Genomic DNA, 21,766 nt, shown 5'->3' with positions numbered 1-21,766 from the left:
CATGTAGTAACTTTTTCACTTCCATGCTCACTTCCCTGTTTCTTATCACTGTTTTCAAGGAACCAGCAACCTTTCTTCCCTGTTGTACCCTTTCAAGCACTTCACCCTCCAAACCTCCATCCTTACTCATCACACTACCCAAATTGGGGGGAGGCGGTGGCTCAATCGGTAGAAAGGTGGCTTGTTTCAAATCCCGCTGGGGCAGGGAACAGTTTAAGGATTTGAATTTCATAAAATCAGACTTTACTGATCTACCACAAGACCCGCCGACATGTTGTAAAAATACCCCCGCTAATACCAATACACCAGTCCTGTATGAGACAGCCCTAGCATGTATTCAGTATGAAAGGTGGGTGTTAGCGCCGAAGTGGTGACATGTAGAGGTGTGCGGTACGTAGGAGGGCTACTGGGCCTTGAAAGCAGGCTGTGAAGCCTATGGCCAGAGTCAGACACACACACACACACACACACACACACACACACACACACACACACACACATACACACACAAACAAAAAAAGATACTTAAACGTACTCACATTTCCCAATTCCTCACCATCCAACCTCACTGTACATTTACTGACTTCACCTCTATCACTTTATTCTTCCCTAAATTCACCTTTAGTTTCCGTTTCTTACACGCTCTCCCAAACTCATCCACCAAGCCCTGCAGCTCCCCTTCGTCTTCACTCAACAACACAGTATCATCTGCAAACAACAGTACAGGGAGTTTCCAAACAGTACCCTCTCTCACCAGGGCCACTCCAACATCCACTACCCTACCTTGTACCTCTTTTATTACCCCATCCATGTACAGATTGAACAACCATGGAGACATGACACATCCCTGTTTCAACCCAACCTTCAAAGAGAAAAATTCACTCAGTTCAACATCCACACGCAATGCAGCCTTAGCACCATCATACATACTCCTCACAGCATTCAATAACCTCCCATCTACTCCATATATTCTTAATACTTTCCACAATCCTTGTCTATCCACCCTGTCATATGCTTTCTCCAAATCCACGAAAGCCGCATTCAACTTCTTTCCCTTCTTTGGAAACTTATCCATTAAAAATCTCAGAATGAATATCTGATCTACACAACCTCTTCCCTTCCTAAAGCCTCCCTGTTCTTCTCCAACTAATTCCTCTGTTCTTTCTCTAACTCTGTCAATAAGTATCCTACCATACACTTTTCCTATTACACTAAGAAGACAAATGCCCCTATGATTACCACTTCTTTTTCCCTTTGTACAAGGGAATAATTATACCTGACTTCCAATCCTCCGGGACTCTACCTTCCTCCCAGGCTAATCTGCACATCTTCCACATCCATTCTATTACTATCTCTCCCCCATGGTTCAGCATTTCACCACACACTCCATCAATTCCTGGGGATTTCCCCAATTTAACTTTCTTCATTGCTTCCACAACTTCTATCCTACTGATTTCTTCCTGTCTTCTCACCTCCCTCCTTCTTCCAGCCATTTCCCAGCCACTTATACTCACATTACTTCCATCCTCTATGTTCAACAATTCCTTAAAATGTTCTCTCCATCTGCTCACTTTTTCTCCCTTCTCCACTAGTAATCTACCAGTTTTATCTTTCACTCCCCTGCTAACTTCACTTCCACCCTGTCTTACACTCTTCACCTCTTTCCAGAACATTTTCTTACAGTCCCTCCACTTTACACTCAAATTCCTTCCTTTAACATTAATTCCACAGTTAAATTCAAGCGATCACTACCAGGTAATATTTTAGTAACACTATGCCATTGTTTCAGTTTTGGTGGCAAGGTTTCAGTTGTATTTTCCTCCCATATTCAGCTATGACTTGTGTCCTTGTTGCTGGTATTGTGCATCTTTAGGTGTTTGTTAACTATATCATGTGACTGGATGTTAAAACTGGTTTGGTTAAGTCACAGAGTAAAGCTGTATCTCTGGGGACTGTTTTGATATCAGAACATCTGACTCAAGATGGTAGACCAGGGCTTGCCAAAACAAGAGTTCAAATTTAATGAGACAAAAACTGTGTTAATGTACCTAAGATGACATCAGCTGCTTGTACAGAGTAAAGTTGTATCTCAGAGGACTCTTCTGATATCAGAAGATCAGCTGACTCAAGACAGCAGACCTGGGCTAGCCAAAATAAGAGTTCTGATTTAATGTTGGATAAATATTGTGTTCCTGTACCTAAGATTACATCAGTTGCTTGTACAAAGTATGAAGTAGCATTAGGTGCTAACTGTATGACTCATCCTGCAGGTACTGTGTTGCTCATTGTGTAATGAGTATATTATGACTGGATATGTACTTAGGAGGGAGTGACTTCAGTCCCCCAAAAGTAACTGTCTCTGGCCACCTGACATAACCTCATATAGTCCTCTTTAATTGAAAAAAAGCACTAATTGAAATAATTTTCCTTGACATAACTCCTTCAGATGAAGGGTTATTCTTGTGCAGATTTATGAAAATAGCCCCTTCACTATGGTGATATCTTTTGTCTTAGTCTCTATTACCAGACAATTTCATTCTACTTTTGACTTCTTGAACTGGTGAAGTTAGAGCATTTAAGAACCCTTTCACTACCAGACATCATTGGTGAAGGCAGCAAGATTATACTAAAATAATGTCACTATGTTGATGAGGTTATCAAATAAGCAAGCACAGCACAAACCTCACCTTTCACTCACCTGTCCTTATCCCTATCTCGTCGATCAGTGTCTCGAGAACGTGTGCTGCTCCTGGAGTGCCTGTCTCGGTCACGGCTTCGTGATCGCCTTCTGTCACGCCGGTCTCTGTCCCTCTCTCTCTCTCTATCTCTATCCCTCTCCCTATCTCGATCTCTGTCCCTTTCACGGCCCCTGTCCCGATCTCTATCTCGGCTTCGATCTCGACGATCTCTGTCTCTGTCCCTCTCTCTCTCGTTGCTGAAAGTAGAACAAGAACACATAAACTGGTTTGCATAAATATGACCATTATCATTCATTCTAACCAAACATCCCACTAAAATACATATAAGGTGTGGAAGATCCAGAACAGGTAAGTGAAAACATTAAAGCACAATTATCAAACAGCATGTCCAGTGACACACGTGACAAGTTAATCCATAAACTACTTAAATTAGCCTATGAAATTTTCTGCTCCAACTCACTTAACTCCTTCGGTCTGAAGATGCCTTTTATATTTTAAGTTTGCTCTCTACAGATAATTCTCTATGGCTTGGAAAATGTTGCTTGAAATGGAGAGGTAAGATCTAATCTTCACCAACCCTTTCACTATTAAGGCATTCTTGGTTAACCCCTTAACCGCGGGGCGTCACTTTCGTGATGCTCGGGAGCAAGGGATCATACAGCGGGGCGTCACTTTTGTGATTCTGTGCTATTTTGAATTCTCCCTGGCTTACAAGTGGTGGCTTGCATCATCTATCAGTACTGCCAATGTCCAACACTAGTCAGCACTCTAAATCTCATCTGTACTCCCATCCATTGTTGACAATTTAGCCATTTTTCCCCATTCCTGACTCCCCTACCTACCTCCCCTCCATTACCCTGTCCTCTCTCCTCCCCGGCCGCGCTGCGCTAAAGCAAATTTCCCCCGGAATTATCCACTGATTTCATCCAATGAAATATGCCCTATGCCCTATTCTTATACAAAATAATATATACCAAAATGAAATAAGGTAAGTGATAGTGCTATACACCTTGACTTGGCTAATTATCACGTGACAACACCTCACGTGCACTCGTTCGCTAATTTCCCATGGAAATTTCCCCTTTGAAATATGCCGTATAATCTATTCTTGTAATAAAAATATATATAAGAAAGGAAGGGAGAAGCCTAAGTGACATTTACATTCACCTGGAACTACCTACTTTCTTCTGTACTTTCGAGATTTCCTACTAATCATTTTATAGCATGTACTGCTACTGTCCACCAATAGTCAGCACTCCTAATCTCATCTGTACTCCCATCCATTGTTGACAATTTAGCCATTTTCCCCTGTTCTTGACTCCCCTCCCTACCTCCTCTCTAGTACTCTCTCACCCCTCCCTACCTCACCTCCTCTACCTTTTCCTATCGCCTGCCCTGCCGCGCTGCGCTAAAGCAAATCTCCCCCGGATTTTTCCACTGATTTCATCCATTGAAATAAGCCCTATGCCCTATACTTATACAAAATAATATATACCAAAAAGAAATAAGGGAAGTGATAGTGGTATACACCTGGAATTGGCTAATAATCACCTGACAACACCTCACATGCACTTGTTCGCTAAATTCCCACAGTACTTTCCCCTTTGAATTACGCCTTGTGATCTATTTCCGTAATAAAAATATATATAAGAAAGGAAGGGAGAAGCCTAAGTGACATTTACATTCATCTGGAACTACCTATTTCTTTATGTATTGCTGAGATTTCCTACCAATAGGTAGGAAGAGAGTGGATGAGAAATTTGGAAGGAATTTGAGTGTAAAGTGGAGGGACTGTAAGAAAATGTTCTGGAAAGAGGTAAAACGAGTAAGACAGGGTGGAAGTGAAGTTAGCAGGGGAGTGAAAGATAAAAATGGTAGATTACTAGTGGACAAGGGAGAAAAAGTGAGCAGATGGAGAGAACACTTTAAGGAATTGTTGAACATAGAGGATGGAAGTAATGCGAGTATAAGTGACTGGGGAATGGCTGGGTGAAGGAGGGAGGTGAGAAGAAAGGAAGAAATCAGTAGGATAGAAGTTGTGGAAGCAATGAAGAAAGTTAAATCGGGGAAAGCCCCAGGAATTGATGGAGTGTGTGGTGAAATGCTGAAGCATGGAGGAGAGATAGTAGTAGAATGGATGTGGAAGATGTGCAGATTGGCCTGGGAGGAAGGTAGAGTCCCGGAGGATTGGAAGTCAGGTATAATTATTCCCTTGTACAAAGGAACAGGGGAAAAAGAAGTGTGTGGTAATCACAGGGGCATTTGTCTTCTTAGTATAATAGGAAAAGTGTATGGTAGGATACTTATCGACAGAGTTAGGGAAATAACAGAGGAATTAGTTGGAGAAGAACAGGGAGGCTTTAGGAAGGGAAGAGGTTGTGTAGGTCAGATATTCATTCTTAGATGTTTAGTGGAAAAGTTTCTAGAGAAGAGAAAGAAGTTGTATGTGGCTTTCATGGATTTGGAGAAAGCATATGACAGGGTGGATAGACAAGGATTGTGGAAAGTATTAAGAATATATGGAGTAGATGGGAAGTTGTTGAATGCTGTGAAGAATATGTATGATGGTGCCAAGGCTGCAGTGCGTGTGGATGGTGAACTGAGTGAATTTTTCTCTTTGAAGGTTGGGTTGAAACAGGGATGTGTCATGTCTCCATGGCTGTTCAACCTGTACATGGATGGGGTAATAAAAAAGGTACAAGGTAGGGTAGTGGATCTTGGAGTGGCCCTGGTGAGAGAGGGTAGTGTTTGGAAACTCCCTGTACTGCTGTTTGCAGATGACACTGTGTTGTTGAGTGAAGACGAAGGAGAGCTGCAAGGCTTGGTGGATGAGTTTGGGAGAGTGTGTAAGAAACGGAATCTAAAGGTGAATGTAAGGAAGAGTAAAGTGATGGTCTTTGAGAGAAATGAAGTCAGTGAATGTACTGTGAGGTTGGAAGGTGAGGAATTGGAAAATGTGATTACGTTTAAGTACTTGGGTAGTGTGATGAGTAAGGAAGGAGGTTTGGAGGGTGAAGTGCTTGAAAGGGTACAGCAGGGAAGAAAGGTTGCTGGTTCCTTGAAAGCAGTGATAAGAAACATGGAAGTGAGCATGGAAGTGAAAAAGTTACTACATGACAGTATTGCGATACCAACTCTAATGTATGGAAGTGAAGCTTGGACGTTGTTGGAAGGGCACAAGTCAAGAGTGAAAGCTGTGGAAATGAGTTATTTCACAACAAATCCCTGCTCTCTCCCCCATAAAAAGAACCATGGCTGCTGTTATACTGGGAATTAGTGCGGTGGTTTCTCGGGTGACCACCACCTGCAGGGCTGGGTCGTTTGCACAGGGCCCTCCCGGTCGTCATCAAGCGACTGTGCCACCTCCAGCGTTGTGGCGCCCTAAATCTGCTCATCAGTGCAGTAAAATTTTCTTTTGCAATATTAGAGGACTTTACTCCAACATCAACTCTATTCAAAATTTCCTCCAGTTTGAATCCCCTGATCTGATATTTTTGACAGAGACACAAGTAAGCTCCACCTCTGATTTAGCTAGATTTAATTTTCCTGGTTATATCTTGATTCAAAATTTCAGACCCAAAGGAGACGTATGTTGCATTGCTAAATTAGAAATTGCCCTGGAGGAGATTACTAAATCTAATTGTCCTTATTTCGACTATTCCATATACAAATTAAATTCTTTTGGTAAAATTAAGTATTTCTGTTCTGTTTATCGTTCCCCTAATGCCCCTCCGGAGCCGAGTTTATTTGACTCTCTGACTTCACAACTAAGTGTCCTCAGCATTAATACTGCATCAGAAATTACTATTCTGAGTGATTTTAATGTCTATAATGTTGAATGGTTCACTTATTCAGCCAGAACTGATGACTCTGGTCTTGAATGTGAGCTATTTGCAGACTCATTTAATCTCACCCAGTTAGTCAGTCAACCCACCCGTGTACCAGACAACCCCGATCAAAATCCCCACCTACTGGACTTGTTTCTAACAACCAATTCAGATCATTATAGTGTCGAAGTGATGTCCCCCCTCAGATCCTCTGATCTTTGTCTGATTCAAGCCACCAGTTTAACACCTACCACACCCTCCTGCTCTGAACAGGTCATGGTGACTAAATGGCACTATGACAGGGCAGACTGGGAGGGACTCCATAATTTTTTCATGGATGTTCCTTGGACCTTTTTCTCCCAAGATATAAATTCCACATTTGTCCACATACAGGATTTCATTAAAGTTGGCATGGAAACATTCATTCCCCATTATAGTTACAGAAAAAGATGTAATTCTCCTAAATGGTTTGAGCACAATTGTGCTAGAGTAAGAGAACATAAAACAATAGCCTATAACACTTATACAAGGACCAAAACCAATGATTCCTTTAACTATTATAGAAATATCAGAAACCATGCTAAAACTATCATCAACCTTTCTAAAACAAACTTTCTGCATAGACAGGCTAACAAACTACTAAACAACCCAAATGATAAAATATTCTGGTCAACCCTTAATTCATTCAAAACTAACTTCACTACCTCCTCTTCCATTCCACCTTTACAGTCCCCCAATGGAAATCTAGTAAGTGACCCAGGTGGAAAAGCCAAACTTCTTGTTGACATTTTTTCAACAAACTCAACCCTAAATTCAGAAAATTACAATATTCCTGTACTTGATTTTGATTCCCCTCAAATACCTCCTTTCATGATTCACACCAGATATGTACAAGCTGTATTACAGAATCTCTCAGCAGACAAAGCTACTGGTCCAGATGAAATTCCTTCAATAGTACTTCAAAATTGCTCCTCAGTGTTGGCTCCTGTATTGGCAAAATTTTTCCGCTTATGCATCCGTACCTCAAGTTTTCCAGCCTCTTGGAAAGAAGCAAATATCCATCCTGTTCCTACAAAGGGGGCAACTTCTGATCCATCAAACTATAGACCAATTGCAATAACTTCCGTTCTTGGTAAAGTTTTTGAGACGCTAATTAACAAACACATAATCAAGCATCTATAATCAATAAATTAATCAATGATCGGCAGTATGGATTTAGACAAGAACGTTCAACTGTAGATATTCTTTGCCTTCTTACCGATCAGATTAACAAAACAATACACCAACACGGTGAAACACACACAATAGCACCAGATATATCAAAAGCATTTGACAGAGTATGGCACCGGGCCTTATTGTCTAAGATGTCACACTACGGCCTTGTATCACTGGTTCCTCTAATTTCTTCTTACCTTCATAATAGAAAAATGCAGGTCATGGTAGATGGTATTTATTCTGTTTCATTCCATAAATGCTGGTGTACCTCAGGGATCAGTTTTGGCGCCAAACCTCTTTCTCATTCATATAAATGACCTTCTGTCATTCACAACCCAATACACACTTATGCTGATGACTCGACCCTTCGTAGTTCTTTCACATTTAGTACCTCCTTTACACAATTTGATATTATAAATTCCCAAATAAACACAGCAATTTCTCTGAACCAGGGCCTCTCTAAAATCAATCAATGGGGACAAACAAATCTGGTCTCATTTAATGCTCAGAAAACTAAATACATTAATTTCTCCAACAGAAAGAATCCCTCAGACTCTCACATAATTTAAAATGATGTCAATATTCCCATATCCACTACAACTGATATCCTAGGTGTTACTCTAAACCCCAACCTAAGCTGGACAGCTTTTCTTAAATCCCTTGCTGAACATGTTCCAAAAAATTGGGACTTATGTATGGAGTTTGTGAGTTCTTCACTGGCGAGCAGATGGCCACAATATACAAAAGTCATGTGCGTTCTCAGATCGAATACTGTTCACCATTGTGGAGTGGAGCAGTTGCACTAAGGCAGTTAGACAAAATTAAAAATTAAGCCATTAGATTCATCAATAATCCTGCCATCACGCAAGACCTTCCTCCATTACCAGTACATAGAGACGTTGCTACTTTAGCATTCTTTTAAAGATATTTTTACCGTAAGTGTTCAGACGAACTGGCTTCAATTGTTCCTCCCCTTCACATTTTCTCCCGAAATACTCAGGCAGCTGGGAGCGCCCACGAATTCACACTTTCTCCCCCGCAATGCAGAACCTCTGCTTATGAAAATTCATTTATCCCAAGAACTACTACTCTCTGGAATTCACTTCCTGGGAGTTGTTTCCCACAAACATTTAATCCACTTCAATTCAAATCCAGTTGTTAAAAATATTTTATGAATGGAGGATGCCTTTAGGCACATGGACTTATTTTTTTTCCCCTTTGTTTTTTCTTCCTCCATTCATTATCTATTTATAAAAAAAAAAAAAAAAAAAAAAAAAAAAAAAAAAAAAAAATCTCTATGTTCAACCATTCCTTAAAGTGCTCTCTCCATCTGCTCACTTTTTTGCCCTTCTCCACTAGTAATCTACCATTTTTATTTTTCACTCCCCAGGTAACTTCCTTGGCATCCTGTCTAACTTTCTTTACCTCTTTCCAGAACATTTTCTTACACTCCCTCCACCTGTCCTCAGCTGGCAAAATCAGTGCATTAGACTCACTGAAACCAACCACAGTATACAGTAGGTGTGACCAATATCATCTGCGTAAATTTGTGCAATTCACTGTGCAGCTCAAAATTGCATTGCAATTGTAATATGGCAAAAAAAAAAAAAAAAAAAAAAAAAAAAAAAAACTCGACCCCAGGGTCAGCCACAGGGTTCCGGACAAGTTGCACACACTTGGCCATGGAGTAGTTAACAGGCAGAATAACTTATGTAAATTAACAAACAGACACAGTATTTAAGATAAATAGTAAAATAGTATTTAAGATATACAGCAAAAGATAGAAGTCACCTTCTTCGTCGTCTCTCTTCTTCTTTCTTCCTTCTGTCTTCCCTCTCTTTTTCTCTTCTCTTCTCCTCCTCCAGTAACGCCTTGCGTCTTTCTTCTCGTTCTTTCTCTCTTTGTTGCTCACGTTCAGTTCTTGCTTTTTCACGACTCTGGGTTAAAAGGCACTTTCATTATATTCTATCCTGTCCATGAATATGAATCAACACACAATAAAACTATGAGAATAATAACATTTACATTTTCATGCCTACAAAGCAGTCTCCAGGACTAACAAAAATAATAGTCACTAAAAGTCTTGATTAAAAAAAACACTCTGGAACAAACTAGTCTTATCATTTATCCAAGGCCAGGGCATCAGTATCTTTTGCACTCTTCACCATGCTAAACCAACATACAAAAGGTACTAGCAACAGATACCTATACTCCAAACAGTCATTCCAGGCTGATTTTCAAGAGGACCAAAACCAAACTACTCACAGAGCTATATAGGAGCAAGAGAAGATGGAGGAATAAGCAGAACACTACAGGATTTACTAAAGATAATACAGTAAAAGTCCTATAATCCGAATGGCTGGGGACCAAGGGTCTCTCAGACTATCGGTTGTTCAGTGTACTGGGAGGGAGCACTTAAAACATTAGACATATGTATGCTCATGATCACTAATTTCTGCCCAGGGGTGCCCCCTTCCTACTCCTGTATACCCAGGGAAGAGGGGAGTGGGGGACGAAACAAACTCCACCTGCCACTACCCCAGATCCCGACCCTCCTCCATACCCCCATCCAACCCCCCCCACCCCACCCAGAATTCTAACTGGCAGTTACATCTCAAGCTGATTTCATGTTTAACACTCTTGGTCCCACTACTAATACAAACATAGAACACTAGAATATGTTAAAAGTAGATAATACAACTACCGACATGCTCAGCAAGAAAATAATACTTTATGATGTCGACAGTAAAATAAAAAAAAAAACATTAACAACAGCCACCTCAGACCTCATGTGTTGGATGCACTGCTTTGCAAACACACACACACACACACACACAAACACACACACACACACACACACACACAAACATACACACACACACACACACACACACACACACACACACACACACACAAACATACACACACACACACACACACATCTAAAAACAGACACAGACACACTCAAACACGCGGGCACAGACGCACACGCATGCAAGCACCCAACGCATGAGGCCTGGGATGGCTGTTGCTAACGTTTCTGTTTTACTGTCAACGTTATAGTGCATTAATTTCTTGCTGTAGCATGTTCACAGTTATATTATATACTTTTTACATATCTCAGTGTTTTATCTGTGTATCAGTAATGTGATTATCAGTGTAAAATATGAGGTTAGCTTGAGATGTAACTGTCAGTTAAGAATGACGAGCAGGGGGTTGGGAGGGGTAGGGGTATGGGGAAGGGTTGGAAGCTGGGGTGGAGGCGGGTGGAGCTTGTTTCGTCCCCTCCTTCCGTCATCCCTGGGTATATAGGGGTGTGAAGGGGCATTCCTGAGCAGAAAATAGTGATCGTGAGTGTTCACAATCATTAAATAAACACTTACAATGATAATGGTTATTATTTTACTCACTGGAAATGCATAGACGTGTAGATGAATAGTTGCAGGCCGGTACATCCAAAGCCATGAGCAAAGTCCAAGCCAGATAAATCTTTAGATACAGCCCAGGAAAAAAAAAAAAAAAAATTGCCTTGACAAATTCAGAGTATTAGGATTTTCAGATTATTGGTGGCCCAGATTAAAGGACATTTACTGTATTTTGGAAGCATATCATTACAATTTAAACAACCACGTCTCTGCAATGCCAAGAAGTGGTGATTCATAACAGTTTATCATCATCCCATCCCAATTTCTTACTAATAATAATGTGGGTAAAATCCAGACGTAAGATTAGGAAAGAACTAAAGCAGGAGACTCATCAACAGACTGCCCCATGAAACTGGCTCTATGTCCACTCACTCATTATTCAGAACTTCAGAATTCCTGGCTCAGCCCTACAGATATACTTGTTTCCAATTAGTGTTCATCTTAATTCCACAACACCTGCAGAGTACAAACAATCCCAACAACTGGCAAATCAAACAAGCCCTCCAACATATCCAGCAGAAAAGTGGAAATGGCCTTCAACAATGCAAATTCTGTATCCAATGGTTTCAACCTGTTACCTTCCAAGCATCACAATGATCAGAAAATTATGATTTTGCTCAATACAAACATTTACATTTTTTGAAGCCCTTGGCAACGTATGCAAGCGCAAGCATTTTTCACTGCTGATGGCAATAACAGTGGCAGATTCTGCATGATGTGTAGCTCCAGCAATCCCAACGTGCCACCAACAAGTAGTTATGGCTAGTTTTTTTAATGGCTATTGTTATGTGTGGCAGCTAGAGTACCTATTTAACGTGTATTATGTACAAATATATGTATTACAAATTGTTGAACGTAGAGGATGGAAGTAATGCGACTATAAGTGGCTGGGGAATGGCTGGGAGAAGGAGGGAGGTGAGAAGACAGGAAGAAATCAGTAGGATAGAAGTTGTGGAAGCAATGAAGAAAGTTAAATCGGGGAAAGCCCCAGGAATTGATGAGAGTGTGTGGTGAAATGCTGAAGCATGGGGGAGAGATAGTAGTAGAATGGATGTGGAAGATGTGCAGATTGGCCTGGGAGGAAGGTAGAGTCCCGGAGGATTGGAAGTCAGGTATAATTATTCCCTTGTACAAAGGAAAAGGGGAGAATGAAGTGTGTGGTAATCATAAGGGCATTTGTCTTCTTAGTATAATAGGAAAAGTGTATGGTAGGATACTTACAGACAGAGTTAGAGAAAGAACAGAGAAATTAGTTGGAGAAGAACAGGGAGGCTTTAGGAAGGGAAGAGGTTGTGCAGATCAGATATTCATTCTTAGATCTTTAGTGGAAAAGTTTCTAGAGAAGGGAAAGAAGTTGTATGCGGCTTTCATGGATTTGGAGAAAGCATATGACAGGGTGGATAGACAAGGATTGTGGAAAGTGTTAAGAATATATGGAGTAGATGGGAAGTTGTTGAATGCTGTGAAGAGTATGTACGATGGTGCGAAGGCTGCAGTGCGTGTGGATGGTGAACTAAGTGAATTTTTCTCTTTGAAAGTTGGTTTGAAACAGGGATGTGTCATGTCTCCATGGTTGTTCAATCTGTATATGGATGGGGTAATAAAAGAGGTACAAGGTAGGGTAGTGGATGTTGGAGTGGCCCTGGTGAGAGAGGATAGTGTTTGGAAACTCCCTGTACTGTTGTCTGCAGATGATACTGTGTTGTTGAGTGAAGACGAAGGGGAGCTGCAAGGCTTGGTGGATGAGTTTGAGAGTGTGTGTAAGAAACGGAACCTAAAGGTGAATGTAGGGAAGAGTAAAGTGATGGTCTTTGAGAGAGGTGAAGTTAGTGAATGTACAGCGAGGTTAGATGGTGAGGAATTGGAAAATGTGAGTACGTTTAAGTATTTGGGTAGTGTGATGAGTAAGGATGGAGGTTTGGAGGGTGAAGTGCTTGAAAGGGTACAGCAGGGAAGAAAGGTTGCTGGTTCCTTGAAAGCAGTGATAAGAAACAGGGAAGTGAGCATGGAAGTGAAAAAGTTACTACATGACAGTATTGTGATACCAACTCTAACGGACGGAAGTGATGCTTGGACATTGATGGAAGAAAACAAGTCAAGAGTGAGAGCAGTGGAAATGAGTTATTTAAGAGGAGCCTGTGGAGTCACATGGAGAGACAGGCTGACGAATGAGGATATAAAGGAGCGTTGTGGTGTGGATGTGGATGTGATAGGAAGCGTTATGAGGAACACACTGAGGTGGTTTGGCCATGTGGAGAGGATGGAGGGTGAAAGACTGACGAAGAGAGTGTATGTGAGTGATGTGGAGGGGTGAAGAGGGAGGGGGAGGCCGAGGATGAGATGGAGGGATGGGGTGGAGAGGTATATGAGAGAGGGGGGTGTGAGTTGGGAGCAGGGCAGTGAAATGGCGGGGGACAGGGCGACTTGGAGGCGATTTGTTTGTGGCCACCCCAAATGGGATTGAGGCGTCTGGCAATAGATAGATAGATAGACAAATGACTGCATGTATGCAATAAGTGGATGGGAGAACAGAAGCCACTGACATTACAATGCCACCGTTAGCCCAGCTGGCTGAACGAACCTGTTCGGTTGGGCTCCATATCATATGGCGGAGTTTACAAGAGACTCTCGGCCCAGTGCCAGCCTGTGAAGCACAAAGCTTTATTACTACTGTATTTTGGCATCTCATATCTCTCTGCTTCCATGAGGCTATATAAGCCCAAGGTTGAGGCCTGGGAACTCAGTTCGCAGCTATGATTCGTCACTGTAACCCACGTGTTGCTCTGCTGAGGTGTTCCTTTTGCACATATTTCTCTAACTGGGTTTGTGGGCACTAGCTACCACATACCTTAAGCCAATTTTTACCTTGAGCGCTATGCTAGGTGTTTCCTTCAGTGTCAAGTGTAATTTTTGATAACGTTGATTATTCTAGCTACTCCCTCATTATTTTCCTTGTGTCATACCAAGTGTTATTTTCCTTCACTGCTAAGAGTGTCATTATGCTTTGTTTGGCAACTCATTCTGTTAGCCACTACTGACAATCCTGTTTGAATCTGTATTCCCCTGTAAGTTAAGTTAGTGTTATCAAATTATTCTAATGAATTTTGTTTGCATAAGTCATTTCCCCTTTTGTCACTCACCTAGTACTACTTCCTTTGTTGTTCTTTTCCAGCTTTTGGTTTTGTTTCCACATTTTATCCTACTCACCCCAGCACTGCGACATATCACTGCCTTTTAGTATTCAACTTCCACTGCGCATCTTATCCTCTTTCAGGCAGCCATCAAGGGCCCTCGTCAGGCAGTAAAAAAAAAAAAAGGTTTTACGCCAGGTATCCCCGAAGGGCTAAGGCGTTGCCCGTGGGTAGAGGACTTTTGGATTAAAGCATGTAGCATTTTATGACCAGATGCCCTTCCTGATGTCTACCAATGACCCTTGGGTGGATTCGATCCTCTGACCCTTCGGTCAGAGCGGAGCGCTCTAACCCACATAAAATGATGACCTCACCTACTGTTGATATACAGTAATCCCTCATTTTATCCGAACGTGTTCATTATCGAGATGCTGGACCTTGGCTCTATTAAACATTACCCGAATTTACTTGCTATTATCCAGAAGTCCTCGAGAACTTCAGCCTGCAGGCAGACATGTTCAAACATTCAATTTCATGGGTGCTGGGATCTAGCCGTGCACTGAAAATAGGTCGTAACTCACAACCTGAGCTAAAATGTCCATCTGCCCCTGTACTGAGTGGTCAAAGTCCTGTGCTGGTCTGATCACTCCCTACGGACCTCCAGCACCCAAGTAATATCGATCGTTCCCCACAAGCAGTGTCTGAATGTCCATACGCATCCCTACCAATTGTCCAAATTCATGCAGCCACTGGGATTACTCTTTCCCAACTGCCACCATGGATCTAACACACATCGCAAGCAATGAATACATATTCGGTGACAGCGCCCATCTGTCTCTCTACAGCCATCGCATGTGTAACACAGACCACAAACCACAAGTATCTGTACAGTAAAAGTGTCCAGCTGCCTCTATACAGAATGGCGGGAGTTCCTCGGCCTCTGGAATTAGTGCAAAACCCCCCCATCACGCGCGCCTGTCCACTTCCCTACCAAATGGTCAGAGTCGCCTGGCAGGCCGCACTAATCATACACTGCCTGACACGGTGATGTACTGGTCATCCACTGTTGTTGTCACATGATAATCCTTGCCTGGGTAAAACAGAAGTGAACCTTGTATTCAGATGTCAGTTTGCTGCATTTTGCTGCTTCTGTGCTCAGAAGCTAGCAAGGGGTGCGATATGGCATAGCTGTACTGCTTGCTGGCCTACAAACCCGCACCTCAGTTCCCGCCTTCGTCACCGTCTGAGTGATGACGCTTGCAAGCATGGCTGTGAACGTGGTTGCTTTTGTGGTAGTCTCCTACCTTCTTCAGGTTGTGGCCCGCATCTGCTGCATTTTTGTGTGTGTGATGATGGCTCCACCATCACAGTGAAGCAGAAGAGGAAGGTTTTGACTCCGAAGAAGCGTGAGATATTATGCAAGGCTGATGCGGGCTGGACCACAGAATGCATACTGACGGAATATGATATAATCTGTTCAACACTGTTTCGTACGAAGAAGTCACGGGACAAGCTCACGCAGTATGGACAGGACTTCAACGAAAGCACACATAGGGGTGACAAGAAGGTCACGGCCCAGGCCCAGCACGCCTTCATCAACCGGTTGACATTGTTGTGGTTTTGCCAGCAATGTGCTGCCAGTGTGCTTGTGCATGGGACCAAGGTGAAGGCTGTTGCTGAGAAGTTGGCATGCCTGCACAATGTGCACGATTCAAGGCTTCCAAAGGATGGTTCTTTCGCTTCAAGCTTCACCAAGGACTTACAGGCCGTAAGGCACATGACGAGGTCTTGCACTTGGCAGTGGATGATGTAGACCTGTTTTGCCAGAATGTGCAGCACCTGATCAAGGACGAGGGCCTTGCCCTTGGTCAAGTCTATAACGCTGACAAAACTGGTCTATTCCATGCTCACTGCCCACCAACACCCTGGCAGAGGAGGAGAAGGCCGTGCCTGGTCGAAAGTTATCCAAACTGCATGCCTTTGTTTTCTGCTGTGCTAATGCTAATGGGACGTACTGCCTCAAAACCCGTTATTGTTGGGGGTGCAAACCAACTACACTATATCCGTCAGTTTATGAATTGCCTGCCTGTTCTGTGGTACCATTCTGCGAAGGCCTGGTTTACTGCCAAGATCATCAGAGACTGGTTCCATAGACACTTCATCAAGGAGGTTATCTGTTATCAAACGGAAGTCCTTGGTATTGCTAATGACAAGGTGAAGGCACTCCTGCACCTGGACAATGCCCCCGCACATCTGTCTGAGAAGGATTTGGTTGCTGATGGTGGGTGCATTAGGTGCATGTTTCTGCCACCTAATACGATTGCTCTGATTCAACAGGCCAGGATGTTATCGTGGCTGCAGAGAGACTGAACTGGCAAAAGTTCCTCAACCAGGAGATGCAGGTGCTAGAACAGGGGGATGCAGCCAAAGACACACATAGGGAGCAAACCCTGCAGAATCTTTGATGCTACTACCTGAAGCCTGCAGTGTTCAACTGGGTGAATGCATGGACGATTCTCTGTGAAAACCCTACAAAGCGGTTGGTCTCGTCTCCTCCAAAGATCAAAGATGAGCAAGGTTTTGAGGGGTTTTACGTGGATGATTCCCACCACCATCTTCGAACAGCAGGAGAGCAGGTGGATGTCAAAGACGAGAGGAATTGGCTAGATGACGAAGGCGGCAATCCTGGTTATCATGTCTGATGAAATTGCTGCTGCTGCCTCTGTAGACACAAAAGAGAACAGGGACATCGACGCAGATGAGGATGAGGACCCTGACTCACAGCCCTCTGCAATTCTATCACTCCCTTGTCTCAGTGCCCTACGTGCGAGTCTTGAGGAGGTGCCGGAGTATGCTGAGCACCCGGACTGTAACAAGGAGTTGGTGCCGCTCTGCCTGATGATGGAGCTGCAAGCAGTCAGAGACAATGTCATCTTCTGGCAGAATCGTCGGTCATACCGTCAAACCAGGATCGACTCATCCTTCAAGCCTGCTGCCCCCAAGAGTGCCAGCCCATTCTTACCACCACCACCACCTCATTTCCTTCCTTTGACATCGGACCTGCGACCGACACATTGACGGTCATTGAGTATCCATTGGACAAAAGTTTACGGCTGTCTTTGAAGTCTCCTCAGGTGGGTAGGCCACCATCACCGCACCACATGTCACCACTCATTGCTCAGCTCCAACAAGCAGGGGAGGAGTTCTTTGAACTTTGCTAAATGCAAAGGTTAGCCACTAAACCACATGGGACAACTGTAGACCTGCTGGAGGTGTGCACGTTATGAAGCCTTTATGAAGCCTGTCTGCTGTGCACTGGGTGGTAAGTACCCCGATCAAATGTTTCTTGGCAGGGAACTTTAGGTTTTTCATAGTTTTCTTGGTGTTTAAATTTATTTAGGATATTCCCATGTGTGTTCTGATATCAAAATATGACAGACTGACCTGAAAACAGTGCCAAAAATAGGAGGGGTACTGTACATACTGTAGTGTATAGGCAGGGTGTTTTTTGCCTTTTATTTTTTTTTTCCCAGTTTTCTTGGTGTTTAAAATTATTTTGGATATGTGTGTTTTGAAGTTTAAATATGCCTGAATGAACAGAAAACACTGCCAAAGCATGCAAAGGTACTATATAGGTTAGGTACAGGTTGGAGGCTGGGAATAGGTGGGGTCTGGGTATAGTATCGGGGATACAGTCATCCCTTAACATCCACGTTTTTAACATACACAGTTTTAAATATCCACGGGTGGATATAACATAAACGGTTTTAAATATCCGCAGGTGGATATAGTACTGGAGCTGGATTTACTAAAGTATTTTATCTCACTGAACTCGGCTGACACTGTTCACTGCAAAAGTAACATTATCCCAGGCACAATACATGGCTCTTTTAGTGAAGGCATTATCCGGTGAATCAAATATAACACTATTCCTTTTGGCCACTTCATTTATTTATGCCATTAATTCATCGGGGGAAAAGTTAGGAGAGACTGAGAGTATTTATTTTCTTCCATGTACCCTCAATGAGCTGGTCTGAACCAGTTTGCTGCCCCCCCCCCCTCTCTCTCGCACCCCTCGATAAGCTGGTCTAAACTGGTTTGCTGCCCTCCCCCCTCCCTCTCTCTCAAGTAATACAAAGCAATATGCACTCAAATTGCACTGAAATCATACCAGAGTGGCTGAAAGTGTTATTTTATATTATATTGTGAATTGCTGTGATAAAAGTGATTTACTGATATTTTTGCGATAATCAGAGACGTCATGTTGCAAAGTGTATTAGCTACCGAATATGTTTGTGGATGCAAACTGTGCAGCAATGCTATAAAATGACTCATGACATTATATCGGTAAGTTTTATAAATGTAAGTGGTAATAAAAGTTATTCATGAAGTTTGATAAAGTTTGTAATGATTTTCCTCACATCGTTGCTGTTTCTACTGTTTTGCTGAAGTCTAAACACAGGAATATCATAACAAAATCATAGAAGACTGGCTAGAAGTGTTTTATTATTATTATTATTGCAACTACAGTAAAACCTTGATATAACGGACTTCAATAAACCGGAATTCACTTTTATCGGAATCCAGTAGCTACCGCACTAAATTCCTATATATTGGAAAAAGTCTGATAAAGCCAGAAGCTGTCTGGACTGCCTGACCACTTCAGCTGTGTTCACCACAATAAGGTAAATAAAAGACATGTCTGTCAGTGTACAGTACAGTATTATTATATGCAGTTATTATATAGTAATCCCTCCACTATCCGATGTAATAGAGCCAAAGGCATGTCCAGAAAGTGGTCCTGTCCGGATAGTGGGCACCAGCCTCCTGGACTGGTACTTATGGACCCTAACCAGCCTAACTTTGAAAGACACCTAAATAACTCCCTACTGGACATGCATAGCACCCATTTAAACCTATTTAACCCCTAAAACGCAGATCGTCGCATTTGCGACGGTCGGCCCAAAGGGCAGAACGGCGGGTCGTCGCGTTTGCGATTTGAGTTAATTTTGAATAACCGCGGGCAAGCAGGCTCCAGCTGGTATTGTCTATCAGTCCCGCCACCCGTGAACTACTTTTAGCACACTTGACCTTTGTACTACTGACCTCGGTTGTTGCCAAGTCTCATTTTTTTTACCCACCGACGCACCGATGCGCGGCCCTCCCTCGTCGTGCGATATGGCAACGTGCGGACGGCTGATACGTGTCAATCTGCGCCGTCATCTCGCAAGCACTTTTTGCTATTGGGAAACGCTTGTTTCCCCAGTTGTCACACTGTCATTTTTTCGCGCGGTTTGCCCCAGAATAGCGTCAGTCCACGCAAATCTGCCACGGTGACACCATGTCAAGCTCGAGCTCTTCTAGTTCCGTGCCTTCTAGCCCTCCGAAAAAGGGTTTTGTTACCTCAACCCCCTTCAAAACTTTACCAGTGACTACCAAGGGGCTAAGTGACTCTGCAATAGCCTCAGAACTGTTGAAAGCCTCTATGGACTATGGCAGTGACGTGGGTGTTTGGTCTAGCCTGGCTGAATCCGAGACACAATCGAGTGCTGATTCAGGCCCTGAAGTGATTATTTCTGTGCCGGAGGAGACTGTGACTGTGCCCAGCACCTCAACAGGGAAGGCCCCGGTGAAAAGGGGCCTCGAATATGGGAAGGGGGAAAAAAGGAAGAGGAGAGGAGACCCCAGTGCACCGCCATTGTCCCCTACGCCACGTCACGCCACCGCAAGCCCGCCACGTACTCCCAGACCTGTTCTCTCGTCCTCCTCGTCTGCTGTCCTGTCTCCTGAGTCGTCGGAGTCTCCTTCACCACCGAGAAAGGGAAGTAAACGAGCAATTTTACGTATGAGAGGTTATCGTAGGCCTAGTGTTCGTGTAAGTAAAGTTAAGTCCCCTAGGCTAACTCGCACTAGGCAACTCAGGAGTCACGCCACCGCGGGTGACCTTGACCCAAGTGATAATGTCCCTCCCACCACCACCACCACCACCAGCACCACCACCACAACACCAACACGGCCTGGGATAGCCTCTCCCTTACCTACTATTGCCCAGCCTGCCTCACCCACTCCCACACGACCTGCCTCACCCCCCGCCGCCCCAAGCACCTCCCAGCCTAGGCAGGGAACTTTAGATGCTTTCGTGTGGTCAGAGGGATCAGATTTTGTGCCTGAAGATCTGCCCTTTGACGACAGTGAGTGTGGACTTCAGGCTGACTTCCCTGTGGACGACGATGGTGAATGCGTTGACTACCTGTTGGCCTTCCTTGACGACGAGGTTATGGAGCACATCTGTACCGAGACAAACAGGTACGAGGGGCAATGTGCGCCAGTTCGCGAAGGAGAAGGTGAGGCTGCGACGCCATCCACGTCGCGGATGGCATCATGGGTGCCTCTTACGATCCGCGAGCTTTTTGTATTCATTGGATTGATGTTGCTAATGCCGCACAACTGGAAACATAAGTTAGAAGAGTACTGGGCTTCCGACGAGCTGTGCCCAACACCCATATTCAATAAAAACATGAGCCGCGATTGTTTTAGGCAGCTGATGACTTATCTTCACTTCGCGAATAATGATGAGCCTTCCCAAACTGACCCATTATGGAAAGTGAGGGGAATCCTGAACATGATCAAAGATAAGTTTACGAGGTTCTTGCGCCCATTCAAGAAAGTCGTGATTGACGAGTCTTTGGTATTGTTCAGGGGCCGTCTTCGGTTCGTCCAGTACATTCCAAGCAAACGCCACCGCTTTGGAATCAAGTTTTTCGTGCTGTGCGACTGCAAGACGGGGTTCATCCTTGACTTCGTCATCTACACCGCCAGCAATGTCGATTTGGATAAGACTGACCCCCTTGGATTCTCTGGTTCTGTGGTGAAAGTGCTTTTGGAAAAGTACTTTGGCGAGAATCATGTCCTGTATACGGACAATTACTATACAGCTCCAAAACTCGCCAAGTACCTTTCTGAACACAGCGTCGGCTCCTGTGGCACTGTCAGAAGTAAAAGGGCACATTACCCTGCCTTCCGCGAGGCTGAAAAGTCAAAGCGGGGAGACGTGCACCTGAAGAAATCTGACAAGATGCTTGCGATCAGGTGGCATGATAAGAGAGTCGTGAACATGCTCACCACAGTACACAAGGGTGAAATGCTGGCAACAGGGAAGGTCGACAGAAGGACTGGCAAGCCTGTAATGAAGCCTGATGCTGTCATTGACTATAACGTCAATATGCGGCTGGTGGACGTCGGATATGATGATTGGAGAGATTGACTGTCTGAGGAAAAATCGTCGTTGGTACAGGAAGGTGTTCTTGCACTTGATTGACATGTGCATGTTGAACGCCTTCATCCTGTATATAATCAAGAACAGGAAGCCAGCCAACTACTCTCTCAGACGATTCTCCAAGACTTGTGTCTACCAGCTGCTTCAGCGTTACGGCCAGGTGCTTTCTACAGGTCCCAAACGCCACCCTCAC

General features: G+C 43.6%; 1 protein-coding gene across 3 annotated transcripts in view; it reads right to left on the bottom strand.

The window, feature by feature from the left end:
* The window catches only part of LOC145414012 (luc7-like protein 3), a 198,705-nt gene that overhangs the window by 21,144 nt on the left and 155,795 nt on the right, over positions 1–21,766 (bottom strand). For 2 of the 3 annotated variants that reach the window (XR_013899815.1, XM_080283580.1), the window contains exons 6-7: positions 9,533–9,678; positions 2,699–2,935 (exon numbers count right to left, since the gene is read on the bottom strand). Coding sequence is in view for 2 of the 3 variants with exons in the window: in XM_080283580.1 (XP_080139706.1) it covers positions 2,699–2,935; positions 9,533–9,678 (383 nt within the window). In the remaining variant the exon portion in view is untranslated. Of the gene's footprint in view, positions 1–2,687; positions 2,936–9,532; positions 9,679–21,766 lie in introns of all 3 variants that reach the window. The other variant, XM_080283581.1, reaches the window with a different exon arrangement.

This window comes from Coenobita brevimanus, chromosome 98 (genome assembly GCF_032717465.1).
Source record: "Coenobita brevimanus isolate Jiangsu-jjx chromosome 98, ASM3271746v2, whole genome shotgun sequence".
In the NCBI taxonomy this organism is placed as follows: domain Eukaryota; kingdom Metazoa; phylum Arthropoda; class Malacostraca; order Decapoda; family Coenobitidae; genus Coenobita; species Coenobita brevimanus.
The sequence above is the reverse complement of the archived record's forward strand: the minus strand, read 5'-3'. Positions and strand labels throughout refer to the sequence as shown.